The sequence below is a fragment of the Rousettus aegyptiacus genome, unplaced genomic scaffold (assembly GCF_014176215.1).
Source record: "Rousettus aegyptiacus isolate mRouAeg1 unplaced genomic scaffold, mRouAeg1.p scaffold_m13_p_8, whole genome shotgun sequence".
In the NCBI taxonomy this organism is placed as follows: Eukaryota; Metazoa; Chordata; class Mammalia; order Chiroptera; family Pteropodidae; genus Rousettus; species Rousettus aegyptiacus.
In genome coordinates this window covers 78,587,062-78,612,161 of record NW_023416311.1, presented here as the reverse complement: position 1 = coordinate 78,612,161, position 25,100 = coordinate 78,587,062, and the positions used below count along the sequence as shown (strand labels likewise).

Here is a 25,100-nt window from a genome sequence, read left to right as displayed (position 1 = left end):
GGCTAGGAATTAATGTGCTGGCCTCAAACACTGACCTACATAATTCCAAAAACTGAGTGAAAGGGAACAAATTAAAAAAGAGAGAGGAAGGGTGAATAGATCTCGGGGTTGAATTTAAATGTCTTCAATTCAAATGCCTTCTGCATTACCTGATAAAAGTGTTTTCCTATCCATAAAAAAATAAATAAATAAAATAATAATAACACAGCCTAATTTACAAGGTTATTATGAATCTCAAACAAGGTGATGTTTGTGTAAATCACTTTGTAAACTGAAAAGCACCAAATTTTTGGTATAGCAATTATCACAATGAGGTCTGTACACACACACACACACACACACACACACATACACACACACACAACAGCACTTGCTAAGAGAATTCAAATGCTTCAGAAGAAAATAAGAAATGCAGATTATGCCATAAATGACAATAATGACTAACAGAGGAAAACATCTTATTAAATTACAATAAACTTTATACAATTCTCAGAATATATACATTTATTTCTGACTCTTTAGTTTCTTGTACTCCATAATGGATATAATAAAAGAAAATATTCAGTAGTTTAATTTTAAAGAGAATAAAAAAATAGAAAAGCTTACTTGAAAACAGAAAGCCATGAAGGATAAAAAGTGCAGTAATCTAATCATGGAAATACTTTCAAGTTTGGGAATCAAAATATGTACTTGCTGACACATTTCAGGGTTATATTTGTTGAAATAAACTATTTTTTAGATGTCGCAGAATCACTTTACCTTCAGAAATTAAACTATAGTGAAATTTGGAACAAAGACTAGTCCATCTGCAAAGAGGGAATTAACACATTGTCATATGTGGATGTGTAGATTGGCTGGATGGAAAGGTTAAGCAAAAGTAGCATACACAGATAAAACTTTGTTGCTCCTTTGTAAATGTATGGTAAAAAACCATACAAGGAGAGAGCAATTATTTTTAGAACAAAAAACAAACAAACAAAAACCCACCTATATTTCTAAGTGAGATACAGTTTATTCCTAAAATATCTTGTGCAAAATATGTAAACAAAAAGAAATGCATAAAGCAAAATGGGGACATTGTTGAACACTGTTGTTGATCTGGGGTAGAAGAGAGGGTTAAGTCATCGAAGGAGTAATTTGAATAAAAGCTCTTACTATTCCAAAACTCATATGTATTTTATGAATCACTTTTTAAGAAAGAATGAAAACCTATATAACCACTTAGACAAACTACTCAAATCTGAAAAACCATGCTCTAATTAGAAATAAAACATTTGGGAAAACATGTTCAAAAGGTCATATGGCCTATATGGCCAACTACCTTGGAGAAATTGCTATTTGCCTAGATGTCATCTTATTATCTATTTAAAGTTATAAAAAAGAAACTGAATAACAATATTTTCTATCCCCACGTCTAGTCAACAAGTCTAAAATCTACTTTTGGTCAAGATGCATGCATATAATAAGTGTAAAGTTTTATAAAACCTTGACTATTTTGGTTTTATTATTAAAATCTACACAGAATTTTTGGCATTTTCCTCATATTCTATGCTATTATTTCAAATATTTACATTTTAGGCCTAAGTATTAGTTCCTCTTTGTACCTTAGTTTGTCCATCAAATAGGAATAATAATAGTCCTCATATCATAGAATATTTCAAGGATTAAATAAAATGAGTAAATGTATATAAAGCATTGGTATTTGGTAGGCATTTATGATGACAAAAAAAAATTATAAGATCATTTGAAATAACATAGCCTTATACCAAATATTCTAGTAACAGTATACACACACACACGTGTGTATATATATATATGTGAGAAAGTGTGTATACATACACACTTATATACACAAATTACTTGAATGCCCCCAAGTATTTAGATTTCTATGAGCAAATAAAATTAACAAAGCCCTTTTCTCAGATAACCACACAATATTCAGAGCCCTTCCCAGTATTTCTGAGCGTACCCAAGGGAGAGACACTTTTCTGTAGCTGATACTCGTCACGGCTCCCTCTGAACAGTTGTCCCAGTTCTGCTGCCGCCTCTGCGTTCTGCTCCTTTCTTTCCTGCCTTGTCTTAAGTTTGAACACAGCCCTCCTCCTCCTCCTACCCTGGTGCAAATTGTTAAATGATGTCATTATGGAGAGTTTAAAGAAAGGTTTGAGAAAAAAGGAAGATAAACAAACAAAACCTTTAACACCTGTTAACTCACTACTCCTAAACTGGCTTTAACTGATTGGTAGTCTCTTTCCTAAGCCCCGCCTGCTGCCACATGGCTGTAGCCCTGCAGAGGTTTTCTCATATCTATTCACTTCTGGAGCCCTACTTCTCACCAGATTGTATCTCTTTTGAGCAGTCGGAGGGCAGGTTAAGGAGTTCTAATATTTTATTATGCAAGAGTTTGCCTTCCTTCTGATATAACCACTATTTCCGAAAAGCTGGGGTGCACCATTCACAATTAAAATGTCTTCCTAAACAAAACACTCTATTTCCTGTCACACTAAAGAATGCAAAAACATCTGGAGTTTACTAGACAATCATTTATCTTAAGAATGGGAATAGTTCTGAGAAATGCATCATTAAGTGATTTAATCTGTGTGAGCATCATAGAGTACACTTACACAAACCTAGATGGTACAGCCTAGTACACACCTAGGTTTATATGGTATAGCCTATTGCTCCTAGGCTACAAGCTTGTACAACATGCTATTGCACAAAACAACACAAAATTAAAGCAAACACAAGAAAAAATGATGTAATCAAAAGACAAGACAAACATGAGATGTGTAAGGCTGCTGCCAGCATAACAGTTTTACAGCAAACTTTTTGTATAAGTTGAAAGAGTATACTTTAAAATAATGATTAAAAGTATTGTATAGTAAATACATAAACCAGTAAGTCATTTATCAACATTATCAAGAATTTTGTACTGTATATAATAATATGCACTATACTTTTATACAACTTGGCAGCATGGCACATTTGTTTACACCAGTATCGCCACAAACGTGTGAGTAATGTGTCCTGCTATATTATAAGAGCTACGGTGTTACTAGGCTGTAATAATAGTTCACCTCAATTATAATTTTATGGGACCACTATTATTTATGTAGACCATCATTGACTGAAACATTATGTAGCACATGATAGTATAATATTGTTGTCCAACTGCATATATAGCTATAAAATAAAGATCCTAATTAATTCACTACAATTTATTTTCAGTAGATATGTGGTGTTAAGTGTGGGTTAGTATAGTAAATGTGCATGAGTGATTCCTACAGTTACTCAGGTACATATATGAGGTTCAGTGACCCAAGTAAGGAATTTGGAATCAGAAGACCTGGAAGTACATCTAGCCTTCTCCATTACCAATTGTGTAGTCTTACTAATTCACTCAGTCTGACTATGACTTATTTTGAATCTCTGTAAAATGAAGATAAAAGTAACCGTTTATCCTATCTCCAAGTTTTTATAATAAAAAAAATATTGGGATGAACTATTAAAACTTAATTGCACTTTGCAATTATAAATCAATGTTATTATTAGTCATATTAGTACACATATTAGACCTTAATTCCATTTGCTATCTGGTATAAAAATCTAATTGAATTTCATTCAATCAGCATATATACAAAATCATAAATGCATAATTAACCTTTGCTGATTTTTCTTAAAAAACAACAAATTATGAATGACTAGAATATAAATTACACACACAAACACATACACACATATACACATAAAATCGGCTTCCAATTTCTTGTGAATTTAGTCTGAAGAGCTAGCTTAAATTCCAATCAAAAACAATTGTGAAAAGGTATAGATTCAAAATAAGACTAAGTACACTGCTAAAAGGAAAAAAATAAGAGTTGTTATAAAATAGATAATGTAACAAATGTTAGTAGCCTCCATATACAATACTTAAAGCATTTTGCTAGATCTTGTTACTCATGTTTTGATGAGAACCAGCTTGGTAATCCTCAGGCAGTAGAGTTAGGATAAGCAGGGCTCAAAAAGATGTAGCAGACAGATGCATGCAACAACATTCATTGTTTATTTAGATTCTGGGAAGAACAATGAGTGAGGGGGTTAAAGAAGGTACCCAGGGCTCTTGCTTAGGCCATTGATTTGATGGCTGGGCAGCAAATACGACAGAAAATAGAAAAGCAGTAGCATGTTTAAAGAAGGGAAAGAATAGTGGATGAGTCTACTTTGGGAAATGTTGTGTGGATGTAATGAGTGTTCAACCTACAACTGAATACAATTCTAAGAATAAAACCAGAAATCTGAGCTGAACATGGAGATTTAGAAATAATTAAATAGAAAACCGTTAAAGACAGCAAAGGAGATAAGATTATCTTAGAGTATCATGTGGACCAAGGAAAGAATCTCGGGGAACAGCATTATTTAAAAGACATAGAGCCCAGGAAGGAAATACAGAAATAATTACCAGGAAGAAAAGAGGAGCAGCAGAATTATCAAGAGATATATGTGGTCAGCAGTGTCAAAAGCAACTGAAAGCTCTTTCATAGACCAAGGTAAAAAGAAGAGATAGAAAAAAGATAAGCAAAATTGCAATTGATGAACATCGTTGTCCTCTAAGATTTGAAGCAAAACAAAAAAACAAACAAAACAAAACAAAAAACCATGAAAGCATAGGTGCCTAAAGTCTTTGGGACAGGGAGTGAGAAGTGTTCCTTTAAAGAAAAAGATTTTAGACCAGCTCTGAGGAGAGATTGCTTCTTTTGTTTGACAAAAGCCAGGCTAAAATCTTTGGCTGAAATGTGTATCTTCTAGTTTAAATAGCTCTGCATAATACTATAGAGGAAGTTTTCATGTGGGCAGAGTTGTTTGTACCTTTGTAAATTATTGTGTTTACTTAGACTTGGAATGACAGGTTTCTACTGGATCTTAATGGAGTCCACAGCCTGGATACCAGGTAGGATACAAGAAAAAAAGCATTTCACTGTTGAGAGATAAGCAAAGCAATAAAGAGATAGGTCAGTGAGTAAAGAGAAAGGGCTCAGTAACAGGCTTTTCTGGTAAATACCAGAAATGATCATTTATTCGTCTATTCAGTTTAAGGGTTTTATTTTTTGCATTGTGTATTCCTTCCATTACATCCAGAACTCAGTAAAGTTTGGTTGCATGTTATAGCCTGGAACTGGTTGTCCTTTAGGGAAGTTAAGGGAGAAACTATACTGTCCACATTCAAACAGAGCAGTTCAGAGGTCTCTGCGTTAACAGAGGAAAGATAAGCTTGAGGCAACCGCAGGTACACTACAGGGGTCAAAATGTGAATATCAGCAGAGGGCTGGGGAAAGCTGCCCTCACTGGAATATAAATTTAAAAGATTCAGATTTATTCAAAGCAAAGCCAGTCAAAATATAGCATTCTAACTTCTTCACTGGCAACATGGGTAAAGAATGAGGATTATTGTTTAAAGCAGCAATAATTTTTAAGTAATGGATTCTTTCATTTCTTAGTAAAGTATCTTTTCAATTCCATGCTTTCTTAGAGGCAGCAAATATTCAACAGAAACGGTGCTTTTGCATAGTTCGCAGAGGCTTAATGAGCTCAGTTTATTAATCAGGATCCTGTTAATGTTTTGAATGTACAGTCATTTGTTAGTTTGAGAAGAACCTATATATTGACAACAAATGTCATAATGTGAAAAAAAATTTACAGAGCCTGTTCTGAGAAATACAGAATCTTGGAAATATACAGCCATAATCTTGAGTTAAAAGAACTCTTCCCATTAATTTAATTTACTCACCTCATTTACATAAAAGTAAAATATAGACCACCAAAGTAATTTACCCAAGGCCACATATTAGTAAAAACTTGTGAAATTAAGATGTGGGATATTTAACGAATGATGTATATTACTCTGATGAAAACATTGGTTTCAAACAAGCAGATGTTGATTAAAATATCTGTTAATATTCCTCATTTAAATCTACATATACATATAATGTTAACACATTTATAAACATGATGGTGATAAGTTAAAAATTATATACTAAAATATCAAAGTTTTTATAATTCATAGTACGGTATTAACAACAATACACATTTAAAAAACCATAAGAACTTGATCAGACCTTAAAAGATCTTGTTATAAGACCATTTCATAATCTCCTCAGAAAAGACTGTCCTAATATTAGGAAACCCTGTCATAAAGTTTTAACTTCTATCTATTCTCAGCCACTTTTGCCAACATCTAACTCCACTTTTTGTGGTTGTTTTTATTTTTCCTTCTTGCATCAGGTAGGAGGTTTTCAGCATCTCCTGGGGAATTATAACATATAAACGCTTTCTGAATAGACAACAACACTACCCACTAGAGGAAATACTCCTCTCTGACTATTCTGCCAATTACTTCGTTCACTTTGGGTGAGGAAATGCTTGTTCTGAATTCCTGCATGAGAAATTTATAAAAATCTTTTGCTATTTCAGCCTTTACATGTATGCATTCTGAGAACTACTTGTTTATCTTTGAATATCTTTGAATATCCTTCCGAGACTATAATTTATGAGCAATGTCTAGGTCTCTCGTGGTATGATTCATATTGCATGAATATGCAACTCTGCTGGCAAATTAATGCTAAGTAATGTCCTCTTCTAGAAAAACACAAATTTGGTATTTAATAACATTTTAAAGTAAGCAAAGATGGAGACTTCTAAATCTTACAGCTTTTGGTTTTCAATGAGTTTGTGGAAAAGATGGTTTTTGTTGTGGCATTGTGATGTTATCATTTGTTTTCTGAAGTTATAAAATATTTGGATTTTAATGTTCAGTGAGCCTAATTCTTTGCAAAGCTTAAATCCTAACCCAAGAGTGAATTGGTCAAGTGTTAACTCTCTGAGCCTCTGAGATACCATTTGGTGTACAATTCCATGGTGTACGGCTACTGCAGTACAGTCAAATATTTGGTGAAGGTTTAATAAATATTATTGACTGTATTAAATTCAGAATGTTGACAGGTAAACGTCCAAATTAAAACAGAATCAATATTGCCAAGTCAGAAGTTTATACTGCTATAATAGTCATAAGCAAGTCAAGCTAAGTGCTTTCTCCTCAGTTCTTGTGCTACTAATGGAGCAGCACCCCTAATTCCATGTGTGTGATATGTAACCCAACCTGGATGATAGAAGGAACTGGAAAACAAGTTCAGGGAGTCTCTAACTACATAAACATTAACCATTCCTGGCCCTGGCATCACACATCACAGCTTTTAATATGCGCAACTTAGGGGAACATGTGAACTGACAAGATTAACCTTCTCATCAATAAAAGTAAAACTGTTTTTTTTTTTTTAAAAATGTGTTAATGATGGATCAATTCTATTTAAAAAAGACTTAAATCACTTGGTACAGAAGCATAGGATACAACTGAATGCTGTATAACATTATTTCGAAGTTTTTTGTTTGGTAGGTTTGGCTTCTTATTTCTATTTTGAAATGTGTTTTCATGACTATTTTTCATTTTATCCTTGAAACAATTATACTAGATAGTGGAAGAATTTGATAATAACCTAATTATTTATGATTTTCTCACCCCTGTTTCCCACCACGACGTATATACAAAATGCCAAAGTCAAGACTATAAGCCAAGGACCTTAAGGATCATCCCCACATTGCCCTTGAAAATACTGATCTTGGGAAACCATGTAAACACAACAATGATTTTAGCTGAAATGATTTTTAACCTTCAGGTGGCCATTTCAATATTAAAAATTGATAATTAATTATAATTTTTAAAATAGAGATTTTGGCTTTAGTTCAAAATAAATATAAGTACTTTTTTCTGGAGCAAAATAATACTGATAGAAAACCAATTTATTATGCTTTTCTTCATAATTTCACTATGTTACATAGTGACACTATTTGTAGGACTTGTTTTTTAATATTCATCATCAATTCAACAAAACTCTTCTCCATTTTTGTGTATCTTTGTTGTTTACATTGTTAAGAACAATATATGCAATTATTTCTTGGACATAATCATTTGGAATTCAACACCAACTTGAAATTGTCCAAAAATGAAATGGCAAACACATCACAATATCAAAAAAAAAAAAATGGAGATATTTCTAAGGCGACAGTGTAATAATTGGCTTTAGACACTAAAACTGTTGTGTGATTGATTTCAAAGCAAATGCTTGCTGATCAATCCCTATTCTTTCAGACCTTTCCTCCATAATCAAATTCATTTATACTCTCAGCTATTCTTGTACTATTGTTGATCATCTGAGAAAAATTCTTTTTAACCACTCTAAAATAATCTGTTTCTGCAACAATGAGTGTAATTGACAATTATGACACATTATTCACAGCTCAAAATACCTCTGCCAAACAAGATACCCACAATGCAAAGAAGGACAAGTACAGAGATATATGGGAGAGATAGGACTTGACACTCTCTGGGAAGAATTAATGATTAAAGTGGGATAAGCTTGGTTAGATAAGGTGGGATCAGAGGATAAAATAATAAAGCAAAAATTATAAAAATTATAAATTTAGTTGTTATATATACTCTATAAGGATAGAGATCATTGTACCTTACTAAATATTTGATACCCAGAGTCTAGCACAGTTCCTAATACAGAGGAGTCATTCAATAAACATTTGTTGAATTTCATAAAGAGTACAGCTAGAAGGCAGGGATAATAACCAAAAGATTGAAACCTCTAAAACTACAAATCCTCATTTCAATCTGTTGCTAATAAAGACGCAAATAAGAATATGACTTTGTTTTTCTCTGTATTTTGCACTTTGCAAAGCATCTTTACCTACAATATCTCCTCTGATCTTTGTACCCTAATGAGTGACCACAAGTGAAAAATTCAGTTTTCGTATATTCATCAAAATTCTAAGCTGTGACAACTTTGCCAATCTTGTATCTTAGATAGTGATTGATATAGTAGAGAAAAGAGGCCAGTCTGGAAATGAATCCACTATTTTTACTTTAACCATAAAACTCACAAAATAATAATTCTTATAGGGTAATTGTGAGTAATAATAAATGCAGATATCTCTATAGCATTATGCAAAATGTATTCATCTTTTCAAATTTCTTTTTGGTCAACCTTCTCCAGGTAGGCACTGATGGAATGAAATGGCATAAATTACTCACTCTGGACTTTTAAAAGAACAACTTCTTCCAAAAATTCAGAAATGGAAAAGTACAACTATAAAAAAATATATTTTTAAGAATAAGGTAAATTTAGTTTACAATCTTAGGGTAATATTTTTAAAGTTTCCTGTGAAAAGAAGGAGTTCCAGAGCACCTGTTGGGCATGTTTCACCAAGTGGGCTCCTATCACCAGGACTCAAAACTGACAGCCCAATTTAAGTAGGCTTTAAATTCAGCATGCAGAGTTTTCCAGATACTCTCTGCCTTCCAAACAGCCAGGATGTGCTTCCAGTTTTAAATAAACACTAAACAACAATTCTGTTAAAAAAAAAAAAAAAAAAAAAAACAGGGAACCTCAATTAAAAGACATCTGGTAAGTGACAATTTTGTCCAAATGTAGAGAATCCAAAAGAATCCTAAGTCAAACAGAGGGCAATTTCATCAAGAAACTAACAAATTCAATTGAGCAGAAAATAACCTGAATCTCTTCAAACTGGTAGGTAGAAGATGATACAGGATACTAGGAAACTGAGTTTAATGGAAAATACAAGATACTTTAGAATTCAATACATAAGAGAATTGATTAATAAAAAAATAATTTTAATTTATCCAGTTCATTTCCCAGATGAGATTTATAAAGATTTATGAGTTCAAAGACCATCAAGAGATATTATAAGAAAATAACCTTTAAAAATTTTTAAATAATCCCAAATTTAAAAGTATATTATAACTATAGAAAATTTTATGTGTCTCTCCTTTTGTTGGTAACTTTACATCCCACTCCATAAAAGCAGTGGCAATGCTTAAGGAAATGGAGATGGCTCAAGTAATCAGCTCTAAAATTTACAAACCTCTGAAAGTTAGCTCACTCAACTGGTAAATTCATTGACAGGACAGGTATTTCAGATACATATGTCATTAGATTGAACATTAAGAACACACATATAAACTAAGCAAAATAAGAATAGTGAAAGAAGCGAAAATATTTTTGAGTACAATTAAAATTAGATCCTACATCTGTGAAGAGATGGTTAGAACCTCACAAATCATTTAGTTCCCAAAAAATCGAAAAATCAAGAGATGTTAACCAGATCATTTTCAGTGTTATCTAAAAGAATATGTAAACTTTGGATTATTGGTTACCATCCTCTAGGCATAAATATCAAGTGACATTAAAATCATCCCTTAAGAATCATACTCTCTATTATAAGTAGAACATTTGTGTCCCCCAAAGTTAATATGAATCCCTGTACCCCAAAGTGATACTCTTTGGAGAAAGGTCCTTTGGAAGGTAATTAGGATTAGACAAGGTCACAGTGAGAGGGCCAGGAAGAAAGCTCTCATGAGAAACCAAATCAAGATGGCACCTTGATCTTGGACTCCCCAGTCTCCAGAACTCTAAGAAAATAAATTTTTGTTGTTTAAGTCACATCGTTTATGGTATTTTGTGATGGTAGCCAAGCTGACTCATATACTCTTTTGTCCCAAAGCCTTGATTTTATATTTATTTGGGAACTGATCATCAATTCAATTTGTGCATAGGTACAACATAACCTAGAATCAAGAAACTCCTAACTGGTAGGAAACAGAACTTTCACCTAGTTCAACCACCCATTTTAAGCCTGAACCTTTTGTATGATACGAAGATTGACTAAATGGTCTTAAACTCCTTTAGTTAGAAGAATGCACTACATTTCTAAGCATTTCCATTGCCAAAGCAGATATTATCACTCTGCTCTGTGCCAAACCTCAAAACAGAATTTATTGAGTAACTATTTTTTTTACCTTCATTACGAAATACTTTTTCTACTTTACATATAAAGACACTAAGGTTCAGAAAAAATTAAGTAATTTGATAAATTACTTAAAAAATTATTGTTTGTTAAATTAAGTAATTTAAAGGTCAGATCTTTAAGCACTAGTGAACCTGAGGATTGAACCTAGGTCTCTGAATTCAAAACTATTTTCTTTTCACTGTGCTAATTATCTCTAAACTACTTTGATTATACATCTCTATCAGTAAACAAATTTTGAATGTATTTTATCAATTAATATATTTATTAATTGCACACATGTGCTACTATGTATTTATCAAACATATGCATAAAGTTGAAATTTGAGAAAAGATAACATTAAAAAGTAAATATAAATAGAAGTCCTAACTTATTTGTAATGCTCACATTAGAAATTGCTGTACTTTATCCATTGGCTCCCTTATACCAGGAAGTCAGTAAAATACTAGAGAAAGTATGTCGCAATATTGAAAAAGACCAGACCTAATATTGAGAGATCATGATTATTAATACAAAGAATAGTAAATCTATTCTTTTAAAAATTATTTCAACAGAAGTAATGGTATAATCTAAGGAAAGTTATACTATGTCAATATTTCACTGAAGAAATGCCAAGAAAAACTTTGAGTTACGCATGTGATGCTAAGGTCACTATAAACGGCTCCTTTCTGGCTGGTACTGAAAGACTGATAAGAGTCAATAGAGTTAACACGGATTGCTAAGGAGTGGGGAAAAGTTTTAACCACTGTAGCAAATTAAACTATTTTATTAAAAGCAGAGTTGTTGCTATAAAGCTTTTCTATAAATTTTCTAATAGCCTTAAAAAATTATGTTCTTTATTAAGTATGCTATCTATTTCTGTCCTAAATTGCTATGCTATGTAGGTAGAAGAAAAAAACCTAGATGTTTACAACTAAATGTGGCACTAGATTAAATTAAATGACTTCATGAAAACACATCTGAGGAAGGAAAAGGCAAGCTTTAAACAGATAAATTAGCTGATCCATTACAATTCAGAATAGTAAGCAAATATAAAGCATCCCTCAACATGAGACTTTCCTGCTATTAAATTTATAGTAGAGTAATACTTTACTAAGCCTCATTTTATCAATTATGTTTTTGAGATAGGATGGTTGTAGACCAAAATTTTAAAAGCTGCAATTGCTGTACAAATGGGGCTTGTTCAGTCTCGTTAAAGCAAAAGTCAGAACAGCAAGAATTGCCCCCAGCTTTCATAGATGGTGAAGGCACTTCCGAAGGTTAGCACAGAGAGAAACTTGTGCATGCTTGCCCTTTTGGTGTATGGACAAAGAACCAGCATCAAGAAAAATACAAATGTGATCTAAGCACCCCATGAGGTGTAAAAATCCAAGCAGTCACACAAAAACTTTGATAAGACCTGTGAAAATGAAATGTCAATCCAATAACAGATAGCTTGAAAACTTTAAAAAGAGGTAAGGCCTTCGTACCACAAAACTTAGGGGAGAAACTTTAGTTGTAACATTTCCAGCTGGAGTAAATACTTCAAGAAAAGTTACCTACTAGATGAAGGTTTTTTTCTTTTCCAATTATTATGAAATCGAACTCTTCAGTGCTTTTAAAAAGCAGATGCTATCTAATTATTGATATTTTTTATGACTTTTTCTTTTCTTTTTTTCCCTTAAATGCCCTAGTTTTTATAGAACTTAATTTGGATAACATGGTGTTTCCAACACTGGTATTTTTCAGGCACTTGAAAAAGATTAACAGGGGTAAGAGTTTTTATCCTTTTTTAAATCTGAGCTTTGACTACATTTTAAAAATCAGAGGGAAAAAAGAATCCAGGGAGTCTTACTTATAAGCTATGGAGTTCAGGCAACGCTAAAGATAGCACTCATTTAGATACCTTTGATATATCAAACATTGTGTGTTCTAAAGGGTGATTTCCATATCACCCTTAGAATACTGGAGTCAGTAACTTGTTAAATGCCCCACAACAGGAAAGTTGAAAGGGCCAAATTTTGAACCCAATTCTGTAAGATTTTAAAGGCAAAAATTTTTTTTTCAACTAAACCATGCTACCTCTCAGGCAAGTCATTTCATCTCTCTAAGCCCTGATCTCAATTTTTTTTTTTTATCAATAAAATAAAAGGATCTATGGCCATGCTACCCTGAACAAGCCTGATCCTGTCTGATCTCAGAAGCTAAGTAAAGTCAGGCCTGGTTAGTACTTGGATGTGAAGCCACCTAGGAATACCAGGTGCTGTAGGTATAAAAAATAAAAACATAAATATATAAGAGATTGTAAACTGACAAGGTCCTTGCAATCTGTGAGGTCAACCAAGGGTTGCTTCACCTAAGAAATAAAATAAAATAAAATATAAAATAAAATAAAAGCATTGAGTCAGAACACCTTTAGTTCTCTTTCAACTCTAAGAAGTAAGCGATTATATATCAGAAACTCTATAAACCTTTTTTATGAGAAATAAATATTAACACTAAATAGTCTAAAACCAAATGATATAATCAGTTGCAACAATAATGTAAGTCAGGAATGTAAAGCTTAAATTATTTACCTTCTATTATTTTCAACTGATGTATTATAAGATAGCTTTCCATTTTTTTAATTTGTAGATTTTTTTCATCGTCATGGCTAAAACCATATATTGGTCTTAAGATGTTGTAATTTAGGTTCATTATAAAAGTATGCCTGTAAGTTTATTCTAATATAATGTTTAATAATATTAATAATGTTTGACTCATTTAGACATTTTCATTTTAATAAGTAGTATAAGTACTTTAATTTTCTTTAAATTAATGTGGCCCCTGTCCTTAGGAAGTCTACATTCTAGGAAGAAGAAAGGGACCATTATATATGAGAACAGGTTGAAGGATACTCGTTCTAGAGAAGGAGATGTAGTGAATTGGCACTGGTGTGATTCTTTAATGGTTGTGTATTTCCCACAGTAGACTACAAGGACCATAGCCACTGGGACCATGTCTTACTTTTGTACTGTCCATATGTTTGGTTCCTCCATTTTTTACCCACCACAACTACAAATTATCCTCAAAACTAGCAAATTTTCGCTTTAAGTAAAAAATACTTTGTTCATATTTTTATAGCTAAAATGTTTCATGGATCCCTCCCCCAAAAAAGGATAATCCAGAGCATTAATCATTAAAAAGGGCACTGCACCAGGTCTTGAATGTGAGAGAAAAATATGAACACTGATTTTAGTGTTCAGAAATAAATAAGATGATTGTTCAAGGACAGTCTCTTTTTTTCCCCTTTTGTATTCCTTAAGTTTTCACAGTAACAGATACAAGATATACAGAGACACGCAGGGAAGAGCAGAGGCCATTTTAACATTTAGAAGATTTTTTTTGGATTTTCAAATGGCATAAAGCCAAAGAAAAACATTCTAAGATTCTAAGTCGAATTAATTGTTTAAAATTTCCTCATCAAAAACAGGAAATGTCTATTTCTAACTGTATAATTTTGGATTCTGTTATGGCAAAGATTTAAGGGGTGAGGGTGACATTTTTAGACTAGTGCAAAATAATATTTGAAACTCCAGAGTGACAACTTACTAGGCAAAAGTTTGGCTCTTTTTTCTGATAAATGGTAATCTCTTGCTTAGAGTCATTTAATTAAATGGAAGCACTTTATGCCAGTGGATTTTCAGGAAGCTACAAAGCAGTGAAATGAGAGCTCTACTGTTTACATTTGCACAAATGCAGGCAACTCAATTTCTCTTAATCTGGAAGTGTAAGCTTTCCATCAAGATAAAAATTTTTGCATTAAGCAAGTATAAATAGGAAATCTCCTAGCATCATTAAGTACTCTAATTCCTTAAAGTAGTGTATCAGTTAATCATTTGCTTTTGGAATGTTTTCCTCCAAGAACAGTGAAATCTTTAACAATTTAATTTTAATTATCCAAAATTTCTCCTTTTTGCCTTCACACATATTTATCACATCTCTGAAATTTAGTAAAAGAAGAAAGCATTAAGTGAATTGTTTGCTTTCATATTTAACTTATAATAAGAAAAACTCAGTAACAGAAAAATGTGTTTTCCAGTTTGGTAATTTGTATGCAGGTCACCTTCTTTTACAATGAGCAACTGTATGATTATAGAAGGAATTCCAGGCTCCAAGCCATGACTCTTTATTTTATGCTTAATACATACAACCAAATACCAACCAGGAAAACAAATGAATTTCCTTGGTTGGTAATTAAACACCATCTGCATTCAGACAAAGAACTGGCATGCTTCTAGGTATATCCTCATTTTTTTAAGAAACTCTCTTGGATTCACTAAACTTCCTTCTCCATATACTCCTGTGTTACTTAACCTTAAAAGCTGGATGGTGGTAATTCTACAGATAAAATTAAATATGGCCTCAGCCCATCAATAGAATCACTGATTGTAACACAAAGTGTCTCCATACTAGAAAAATGTGTTTGCATTTGTGGTTTTTCTGACGCCTGCAAATGAATGTTCCTACGTCACAACTACATCTGTTTTGATGCCTTTTTTCCTCTTGGGTAAATGAACAAAGGGGCATGTTCTTAGAGCCTGTCTGATAGAAATTAATGGTTCTTTGAGTTGCTCTATTTGCTTATGCTTTCTTTCATAAGCTAACAGAAATCTAAAAATCATCATTAACTTGGTACCTTAATACTATATAATTGGAAATAAGGCTTAATTCCCATCAGAGCTCTGAGGACATTCACTTAAATTTTTTTTAAAAAGAGGATAGAAAGCTTATGGAAGTGATGCCTCACCGATAAGTGTTTCCATTATTCACCAAATACAGGAACTTTTAGAATGTCATTAACTGAAGTACCTAGTGACGTTCAATTTAATTTATACTATTGGACTTTCCCATAAAGTTAGATATATAAGACATAAATTTCTTGTGTTTCAATTTTAATCATATAATTCCAACATGTAACCAAAAATCAGAGTGTCCAAAATCATGCCAGTGGGCTTATGCAAATGAATGGTAAGGCATATAAACTGGCTGAAAGAGAATTCCCATTAAATATCAACCAGGCCACAAAGACGAACAAGTCTTCACTTGTCTATAAGCTATGCACAGTCAGAGAACTGAAAGTTGACCAAGGGTTTCCCACAAGCCTGATTATGACAGGACAGAATTCAAATTCAAAGAAAACAGTAAAAAGTTCCATGTATACATTTTTAGAAAAGAAATGAAAACAAAGGTTACTTACACTTTTGCTCCGAGAAAGCAAATCACAAGTATTTCTTTTCATGGTGGTGTCTTAATTCGACTGGGCAATAGCTGTTTCCAACGTCACTGTTCACACTGCAACAATTATCCACTCAAAAGCCAACTGGCATTCTGAAGAGAAAGGCAAGGAAATGTTTAATCAAGTATATGATTAACACGTGCACTTCAAAATGCTGTCTGACTAGGACAGTAATTCTTAAATTATTCATCGGAACAGGCTAAAATGGTACTGTTTAAAGAAATAAAAGTACACCCAAGCAATATTTCCAAAACAGCCTTTGTTAAATGTAAGTTAGAGATTTTAAGCACCATCTGTTTGCCATAAATATTCAAGTCTATATTTCAAGTAGCTTAAAAAATAGGTATGGTAGCCACAATCTAAAGTCACACATATGTAATGAAAAAGCATGCTGAATTGCATAGGTGCTGATTCTTGCTGGTACAGCTAAGTATCCTTCAATTTACCACTAATGGATCACTAGGATGGCTTGGTCCACCATAAGGAGGACTCTTACACACATATGAAAGCCCTCTGACCACATCATGGCCTCCTGTTTTTCTTAGCCATAATTCACAATACACTGAAGCTATCCCAGTGGCTTTTCAGTAAATTTAGTGAGTTTTCTACCCTTTTGATTCAAAGAGATTGTGAGGAAAGTTTGGGAGGAATGGTTTACCTAATCAAGCAATAACTATTATTTCAAAGAATATTCCAGAGTAGTTGCCACTTGAATGACATGATAGCCTCATTACCTAACCTTCACTTTCCACTAGACACTAAGAAGGAGCTTCTCTTTTTTGAGTTTTGAAGAAAAAGCAAATAGCATAGCTATTGTGTTGTGTTCATTCTGATATTCAGCTGTATCCGGCCATGACTTACAAATTCATAGGGTATATTTGTATGAGGGCTGAAGCATCTTTTAGGAAAGAAGTCACTCTAAGGAGAACAGGGATGAAACAAATAGGCTTGACCAAAGCACAAAACTCTGATATTGTAGGTGTGGGCTGACATTGCAGGTACAAGCTGATTTTAACATAAGCATGATTTTAACATAAGCATATTAGATAAGTATAAGCATCTATCATTTGAATTTGTTCTAAGCTTCTCAGAGGACTTGTGTCTGAGTTATAGGGAAAAGAGTAACAGTGAACAAGGTCTGAAGAAGTTTGTTTTGCTAAAATGATTTAAAAATGTCAAAGTACAGAGTAGTGTGAATTATACATTAAAAAAATAAAACAAAGCAACTATAGATACTTTTTAAAAAGTATACAGAATAAAGGAGGGAAAAGTCCATGGAACACAGCATCACGTGGGCCCCAGGAGGAGGCCAGCTCTAAGCAGCAAGGGAACCCAATGGTACCCCACACCAGTAGAGAGTGACCTGCACAGAACTTTCCAGCAGCCAGCAAGGGAACACATTCGAGGATAAAAACTTTATTTGAACCCATGTGAGTAACCACTCAAGACTTGTAAGAATAAAAGGAAGATATTTTTGGAGAGTCCAGAGACCCCACAGCAACAAGGTACAGCTAGAATCAAAGAAACAGTGTTTAGTATTGCTAAGAATATGCCTACATGCAACTTGGGGACACAAAGGGCATTGAGGGACAAAACCTTCTTCTGGGGTTGGTGAAAATGCTTGCTTGAAGTTAGGGAAAAATGCACAATCAAATATGAGTTGCTAGGATAAATAATGTTTTTTTGAGTGTGTATGGATTTTTGTTTAAGGGAATGGAAATTGGAGGTAAGCACTGATCCACAAATGCAAAGTTCTTAGCTAGTATACCTCCAGGAATTAAGTCATCTTTACCAAATTAGTGATCAGTTCTCAGAAAATGTGGAATTACAGTATCTACCTAGATCAATTTAAGAACTGGACAGAAATCATATAAACTATGAACTAAATATTCCATAGTGAGGGAGAAAAATAAAATCCAGCTAGATGCTGCAGGATGTTTACACATTATCTGAGAAAAATTTGTTCAAAATATTTAATGATTCATTCAGCATTTAATGAGTACCCTTAGAGGCAACCATGGAATAGTTGCCTCTAGTGGGTTAGTGACTCAATGGTTTTAAGTTAACAAATTAATAAAATCAGATGAATGATGGATTTGACCTAATAATGTTTGCTAAATTAATGAGATTGTTAAAAATATTGCATTGACATGATTTAAAGATCATCATTAAGAGATACTTTCCTATAGGAATTTGGAACCGGTAGAAGTTGAAATAGACAAATGAATTTACCTGAAAACTGCTGATGGGATGACACTTCTCAAGCTATATATCTACCTAGGAGGTATCATGGCCTCACTAAAACAGTATGGACCTTGGACCCAAATAGGCATAGGCATAGATTAGAATTTCAGCTCTTTAATGGCATTCTGTGTAACTTTAGGTAAGTTGCTTAACCTTTCTGAGCTTTTTCCAGATCTGCAAAAAGGCGATAATAATACTCATGTGTATTTTGAGATTAAATGAACTAATGTGTATAAAATAGTGTCTAGGAGAACACTTGGCTCTCGGTCATCGTTCTTCATTACTAATTTTTCCTTCTCTTAATATCAAATGGCAAGCAACAACAACCCATTCTTATTTTTCCCCCAAAAGTGCCAAACTCCCTCAAATAAAACAAACTTAGGCAATTGTGCTTTCAACTAGCTCATAACTAATATACCAGTTATGGTCCCAGAAATAAACAGACAACATATTATAATCATTAAAGGAAGGTTTAGTAAAGAGACTATTTAAGATGTGAGTAAGGCAGAGGAATCCACAAAGGATGAAGCAGTTCCTGGAGCTAGTAATAATGCAGTTTTTACCATCCCCCAACCTAACGGGACAAGGAGAGGGATGCGTCACCAAGACCTATGAAGAAAAAAGTCATAGAGTGGACTTTCTTGAAAAGGGGAAATATTTTCTAGGACAGTTAGCCTCAGATGGCCCAGAAAGGAAGGAGATGAGAAGGTGAACATAATCTCATTCTCCTGCCTCCCTCCAATCCCCTGCTAGGACTCCCAACTGCCAAATGCAACAGAGGGCAGAGGTCAAAGGAAGCTGTTGCTCTTGCTCTACACCTCACTGGTCAGCATTCCAGGACAGAAATCCTCCTGGGTACATATCATTACTATAGTATCCTCATTGCTCAAAAGAGGAAATCAGTTCCAAGAATTAACTGCATTGCCCAGTAAATGGCAGAATGAGGATTCAAACCTGACTTGTCTGACTCCAAAGTCCATATTTTTGTCTACCCTGCTACCCTGCTTTGTTACAAATATTACGAAATAACACAATTTAGTTATCAATAAGTGGTAACTTCTGCAAATATCAAAGCTGTGCCTAAACCAAAGACTGTTTGTTTGAGAGGGAGAAAGAAAGGCTTATTCTCAGAAAGGTAGTTATCTTAGTTCCTACAAATTTCTCTATCATCAAAGACAATACTATTAAGACAGCAGAAATATATTCTCCCTCCAGGTGCACTATAAAAAATAAAAAATATATTAAAAAAAAAAAAAACAGGTGAGAGAACACTCACACACACGTGCAATTTCATTACTAGAGGAATTTCCCCATGAAAGTTAATTAGGAAGAAGAGTCAGCTCCTGCAGGGAGAACACTTTAGAAATAAAAATGAACAGAAAAAGCAGGTAACGCTGAAACATTCAAAGACGAAATCTGAGCTGGAGCCCTTGAATAAATTTTGCTGTTTTGATGAAAAGATAGGGGAGTTAAGACAAGTTCTTTCCTAGAGATTAAGAATTTATACAGTGGAAAAAGCCATGAACCGGGCATCAGAAGAAAATACGCTCCACTTTCATCCCTGTGTCATATGCGCAAACTATATGGTATTTGGAAAAGCTCCTCTTTTCTTCTCTACCAGTTGCTTGCTTCTCTGTAGCGTAGAGATAGCCATATATTCTTAGTCCACCTCACAGGTTTGCTATAGGAATTAATTAAATAATGTCTCAGAAAGCTTTTAAGAAACTATAAATTTCCTTGCAAATATAGGTTAATTCTATTCATTAAACATCAAGTGTGCCAATGTGTGTAGTAACTGCTGAATTATAAAGTCACCTAGGTGCATTAATTTAAAAAAGAACATTTATTGAGCATCACGTATGGGCAGGCACCGTACTAATCTCTCCAATAACCACCAACTTTTCTACATCCAGGGGAAAGGACTGTTTGGGTGCAATGCCTAAGAATGAGCAAAGGATAATCAGTTTGTCACTGACTTAGTGTCTCCCCCACCTCATCGAGTTATAGTTTTCTAGTACTGCATAAAATAAACCACAGAGCAAAACCAGAATAGGCAGTCTCTTTCCTTGATTAGATTCTAATCTAAAATTATTAGATATGACATACATTCAAAAAGAAAGTGTGATCACTGTAAAAGACAACCCCCAAAGAACTGCAATAAAAACAAACTCGATTTGCCAAGAACCATCCACCAAAAAATTAGGAGGCAGCAATGCAAAAACTAAATACTCAAAAAGTTAAAAGAAGCATATGAGGGGATAAAAAACTTTACATGGGAAAGTTTGAATTATTGCCATAGGCTCTGAAGTGCCCACTAATTTGCCTTCTCTACACATAAGACAAGTAACTTGGACATTTGCCTCAATGTCCCTCTGCTAAATCTGTACAGAGACAAAGGATGAAAGTCCCTGATATTTCCTCATGCCTTCTAAAGTGTGAATTAAGAGAAACAACTCTTTCTTGGTCCAGGTCTAAAGATGACCACAAAGGTTTCCTGCTCTTTACATCTTCCCTCTTTTCTCCAGAGTGACTTGTGATGGCTGTCCCTTATCTGTGCTCCTCTGGATCTGAGATCAAAACAGCTCATGGTACAAATGAGGAAACTGAGGAACATAAGTAATCTGCCAAAGATCACAGAGTTGCCTGGGACAAACAACACAGAAACTAGACAAAGGCCTCTGCACTCCCCGCGCAGTGCTCTGTCCAACTGATGAGGTTGCTCTGTGCACTGATTTTTCTAAAATTCATCCTAAAATTTTCTCTATAGGGCAATATAGGCGCACCTTTTAATGTGTCCAGCAGAGTTCAACAACTTAATTCTTGCTGAAGTCAATGCAGTCTATTTATAACCCAAAGATGGCCCTGTATAATCAGGTTGCAGCTTATGCTCTCAAGCGCTCCTTCAGCTACATCTGCAGGGGCTTCACAGAGGCTAGAGTGATGTGTCAACCAGTGGATACAGGTGTTATATGACCTTAGCTTACACTATCTTCCCCAACACAAACCTTCCTCCCTAGTCTAAATGGTCTAATCCCTCAATATCTGTTACATATTCATTTCCACTTCCTATCCCTAAATGGATGCTCTTAAGATGTTTTATTCTCCATCTTTTTGAACTTTTCTATTCTTCAAAGTCCAGCTAAAATCTTTCTGTCTAATGGCAACTTCCCTTGCTGCTCCAAGTCACATAGGTTTTTACTTTCTCTGAATCCCAACAATATAGACTATGTTGCCACACAAAATCATCTACCATAGTTTATTCTTTTATTAATTGTATTATGGGTTGAATTTTTACTTCCTTAACTGTGGGTTGAGTAAGACACACTTTAAAGCCTTTTCTATACTGCAAGTTATATGATTATAAAATACAAATTCCTAAGGTTGAGAGTGATTCATTATCATCCTTTTGCTTTTTCCATAGTGCTTGAAATAGTGTTGAACACTTAGCAATCACTTAATAAAATATACTTTAAAAATAGAAGTACAAATCTATAAGATAAATATGTTCATTTTAATAGGTACTGTAAAAATAGAAATAAAAGTATGTCAAATGTAGAAAATATTCAATCTCAATATTTATCAAGGCAATGAAAACTAAAATCTAAAAGTTTCTGTTTGTTTTGCCTGCAACTTAGTAAAGTTAATGTTTTTTAAAATAAAATACTTGATAATGGTGCATACATGATGAAACATCAAATTTATATATTGCTTACAAGCTTTATACTGACATAAGTCTTTGGAAAGGAATTTGATAACAAGTACCAAAATTATTATGGAATTACATATATTTATATAGTAATTCAGGAAGCAACTTGAAATATAGAAAGTGTTTTATATACAAAGATGTTTTCAGCAATCTACTTACAATAATGAAAATTTGGAAACAATTTAGATATCTTATAATAAAAGAATAGCTAAAATAAGAGAAACTTCATAATGTACTATAGTTAAAAATATACAGTGTATAAGATATTTTAATTACATGAGAAAATGCTTCTGCTATAATGTTAAGTGAAAAACAAGATTAAAGTTATATAGATGGTATGATCCTATAAAAAGTTATGCACAGAGACAAGATTGGAAAGAAATATAAGAAAATATGGTTGTGTTTAGTTACAAGTATGCAGATGGTTCTGTTTTGTATTACTTAGCTTCTTACATTCTCAACATTTGAGGAAAAGAAATACTTAAAATTCAGATTAAAAGAAAGTATTTAAGTGAAAATATGACAAGTCATTAACCTTCTCTTCCTATTTCAAAGTATCTTTTAAATGCTAACCTTTTGTTGATATGATTATTCTAGGAAGTTGTTGCATTGTCCATTAGGTTCTTTGTTTTTGAGTGTCCAACTTTGCTATTTTATATATAATGTTAGACTTCGCCTTTTGGGAATCTGTAGACTAGGAAAAGTCTTAGTTGAAAAAGAATGGCCAAAAATTAAGTTCTCTCTGGCTGACCCTGCTATTTTATCCTTCAGGTAACTGTTCCATTTTTTGTTTTGTTTTGTTTTATTTTGGGAAGGAGATAGCTATGGTGACTATCCAAAGAAAATCTTCTTCAGGCTCTAATTCACCTAAAAATTCAAATAGTTATTGGGATCCCCTATGCTATTTTCCAGAAATGCAAAACACATGGAACTCAGAAAATGGGAATAATGAGCTAAATCAGGAAACAAGAGATTTGGGTTTTGTAGGACAAACAGGAGCTCAACCCAAATAATATTTCATATGTATTATAAAGTGAAAAAATGCAACGGGGAGGAAATGTCTGTTACAATTTGCAACAGAAATATTCAAAAAGTTATAAATTACTATTGACCACTTTATCTAGGTTTAGATTTAACAAGCATGACCTGTGAACTATTTAAAGCCTCTTTTTTCTTTTTTTTGATTGTTGCAAGAGATTTTTTAATCTTTTTTTATAAATGTACTTATTTATTTTAATTAGTTTCAAGTACACAGTACATTGGTTAGACATCAATTAGTTCAACAAAATAATCCCCCTAATTGTTCCCTTAAGATCTTCTTTAACACTCTCAAAATATGCATCTTAGCTTCCTGTCTAACCCATCCTATTTTTGCTATAATGAGGGAGTTTCATCTGTTTAAGATGAAGTGTTCCTCTTGCTATTGTACAGTTGTGTCTTCTACATACTCTCTATTTTCCCTTTCCATATCTGCTCTAATTCTAGCTGGGTCTCTCCCTTAAAGCTCTGATTATTTTCTCGAGTCTCTCTTGTTTAAAAAAAAAAAAATTCTCCTTAACCCTATATTCTCTCTTCCAAATATCACTTTTTTCTTTGTAATCAATTTTGTTGAAAAAGTTGTCTATTAAATTCACTAAACTTCTTTAATCCCACCACCACTTCTCAGTTCGTTGCAACCTAGATTTGATCCCTCTACACTTCAATTTCGTTAGAAAGATTCTAGACCTCCATATTGCTAAGTTTAACAAACTCTTCACAAATTCTCTGACTAGACCACCATACCATAACACTGTTACTTGTTTCTTCTGGAAACTCTCTCCTCCTTTGTCCTCTGATATTGTTTCCTGCTGGTTGTGATTGTTGACTTTTTTCTACTTTAGTGGATCTTCTTTAGTTCATCTCTTAAATATAAATACCATTGCCCTTACTCGTTTTCAGAGCTACCAAAACATGACTGTATATCAAAATTATCCTGGGAATTCTATAAAAGACAGGCTACTGATCCTCCACTAATAAATCAGAATCTCCAGGAGAGGTACAGAGGAATCTACTTTTGACCAATTCCTCAAATAATATTCATAAAGCTTACAGAGCACCATTCTGTTGATTGGCACTCGAAAAATCTCTGCTTTACATTATATTTGTGGGCAATCTATTAGTTTTCATTATTTGATTTGACATATGTATGGTAATATATATATATATAATTAGCTTCTTACATATATATATATTAGCTTCTTACATATATATATATATATATTAGCTTCTTACATTTACTAGCCACCTGTGTGTGTGTATATATATGTATATATATACATATGTATATATATACATATATATGTATATATATGTGTGTGTGTATATATATACACACTAACAATGTGTATGTATATGTATATATTATACTTCAACTTCTCTTGAGCTTCAAATTTATACATTCAGAAGCATGCCCAACATCTCCACTTAGAAAATCCACAATCGTCTCAAACACATGTCCATATAAACTCGACATTTTTTTCCTTCTTCATTTCAAAATGTTTCTTCGCTTATCTTTCCCCTCTCTCAGTTAATGGTATCACCAGTTACCCAAGCCAAAACCCTAAGTCCCTCCCACTCCCTAATCACCCACATTAAATCAGTGATTACATCCTGCTGTAGTATCTCGCAAATATTTCTCAGCTCCATCCTCTTTTTGCAGGTCTACTATGAGTTCTCTTTCAGATTTTTATCTATACCATTTTAGGTACCTTCTACTAGGTACCTAATAGGTACCTCCTTGTTGTTAATACTGCCTACTTGTTCCTCCATACATCATATTTCACTCATTTGTTATACCGAACCAGTATAATTTTGCACACATTCCATGCTGTTTCCCTTCTCTATGTCCTGTTCTTGAGAGTTTTTTTCTCTTCCTATTCCCCACATGCACTTCCTTCCTTCTTTACTTAGCTACTC

The 25,100-nt window shown here is 33.4% G+C and overlaps 1 protein-coding gene and 1 pseudogene across 12 annotated transcripts in view; one reads left to right on the top strand and one right to left on the bottom strand.

Moving 5' to 3' along the window:
- PDE4D (phosphodiesterase 4D) overlaps nt 1–25,100 on the bottom strand; it is a 1,194,235-nt gene that overhangs the window by 924,380 nt on the left and 244,755 nt on the right. For all 12 annotated transcript variants that reach the window (XM_036226231.1, XM_036226235.1, XM_036226239.1 and 9 more), the window contains one exon: nt 16,157–16,287. In XM_036226231.1, coding sequence (XP_036082124.1) covers nt 16,157–16,198 — 42 coding nt within the window. In that variant the 5' untranslated portion in view covers nt 16,199–16,287. The remainder of the gene's footprint in view (nt 1–16,156; nt 16,288–25,100) is intronic.
- On the top strand, nt 13,071–13,189 carry LOC118607608 (annotated as a pseudogene).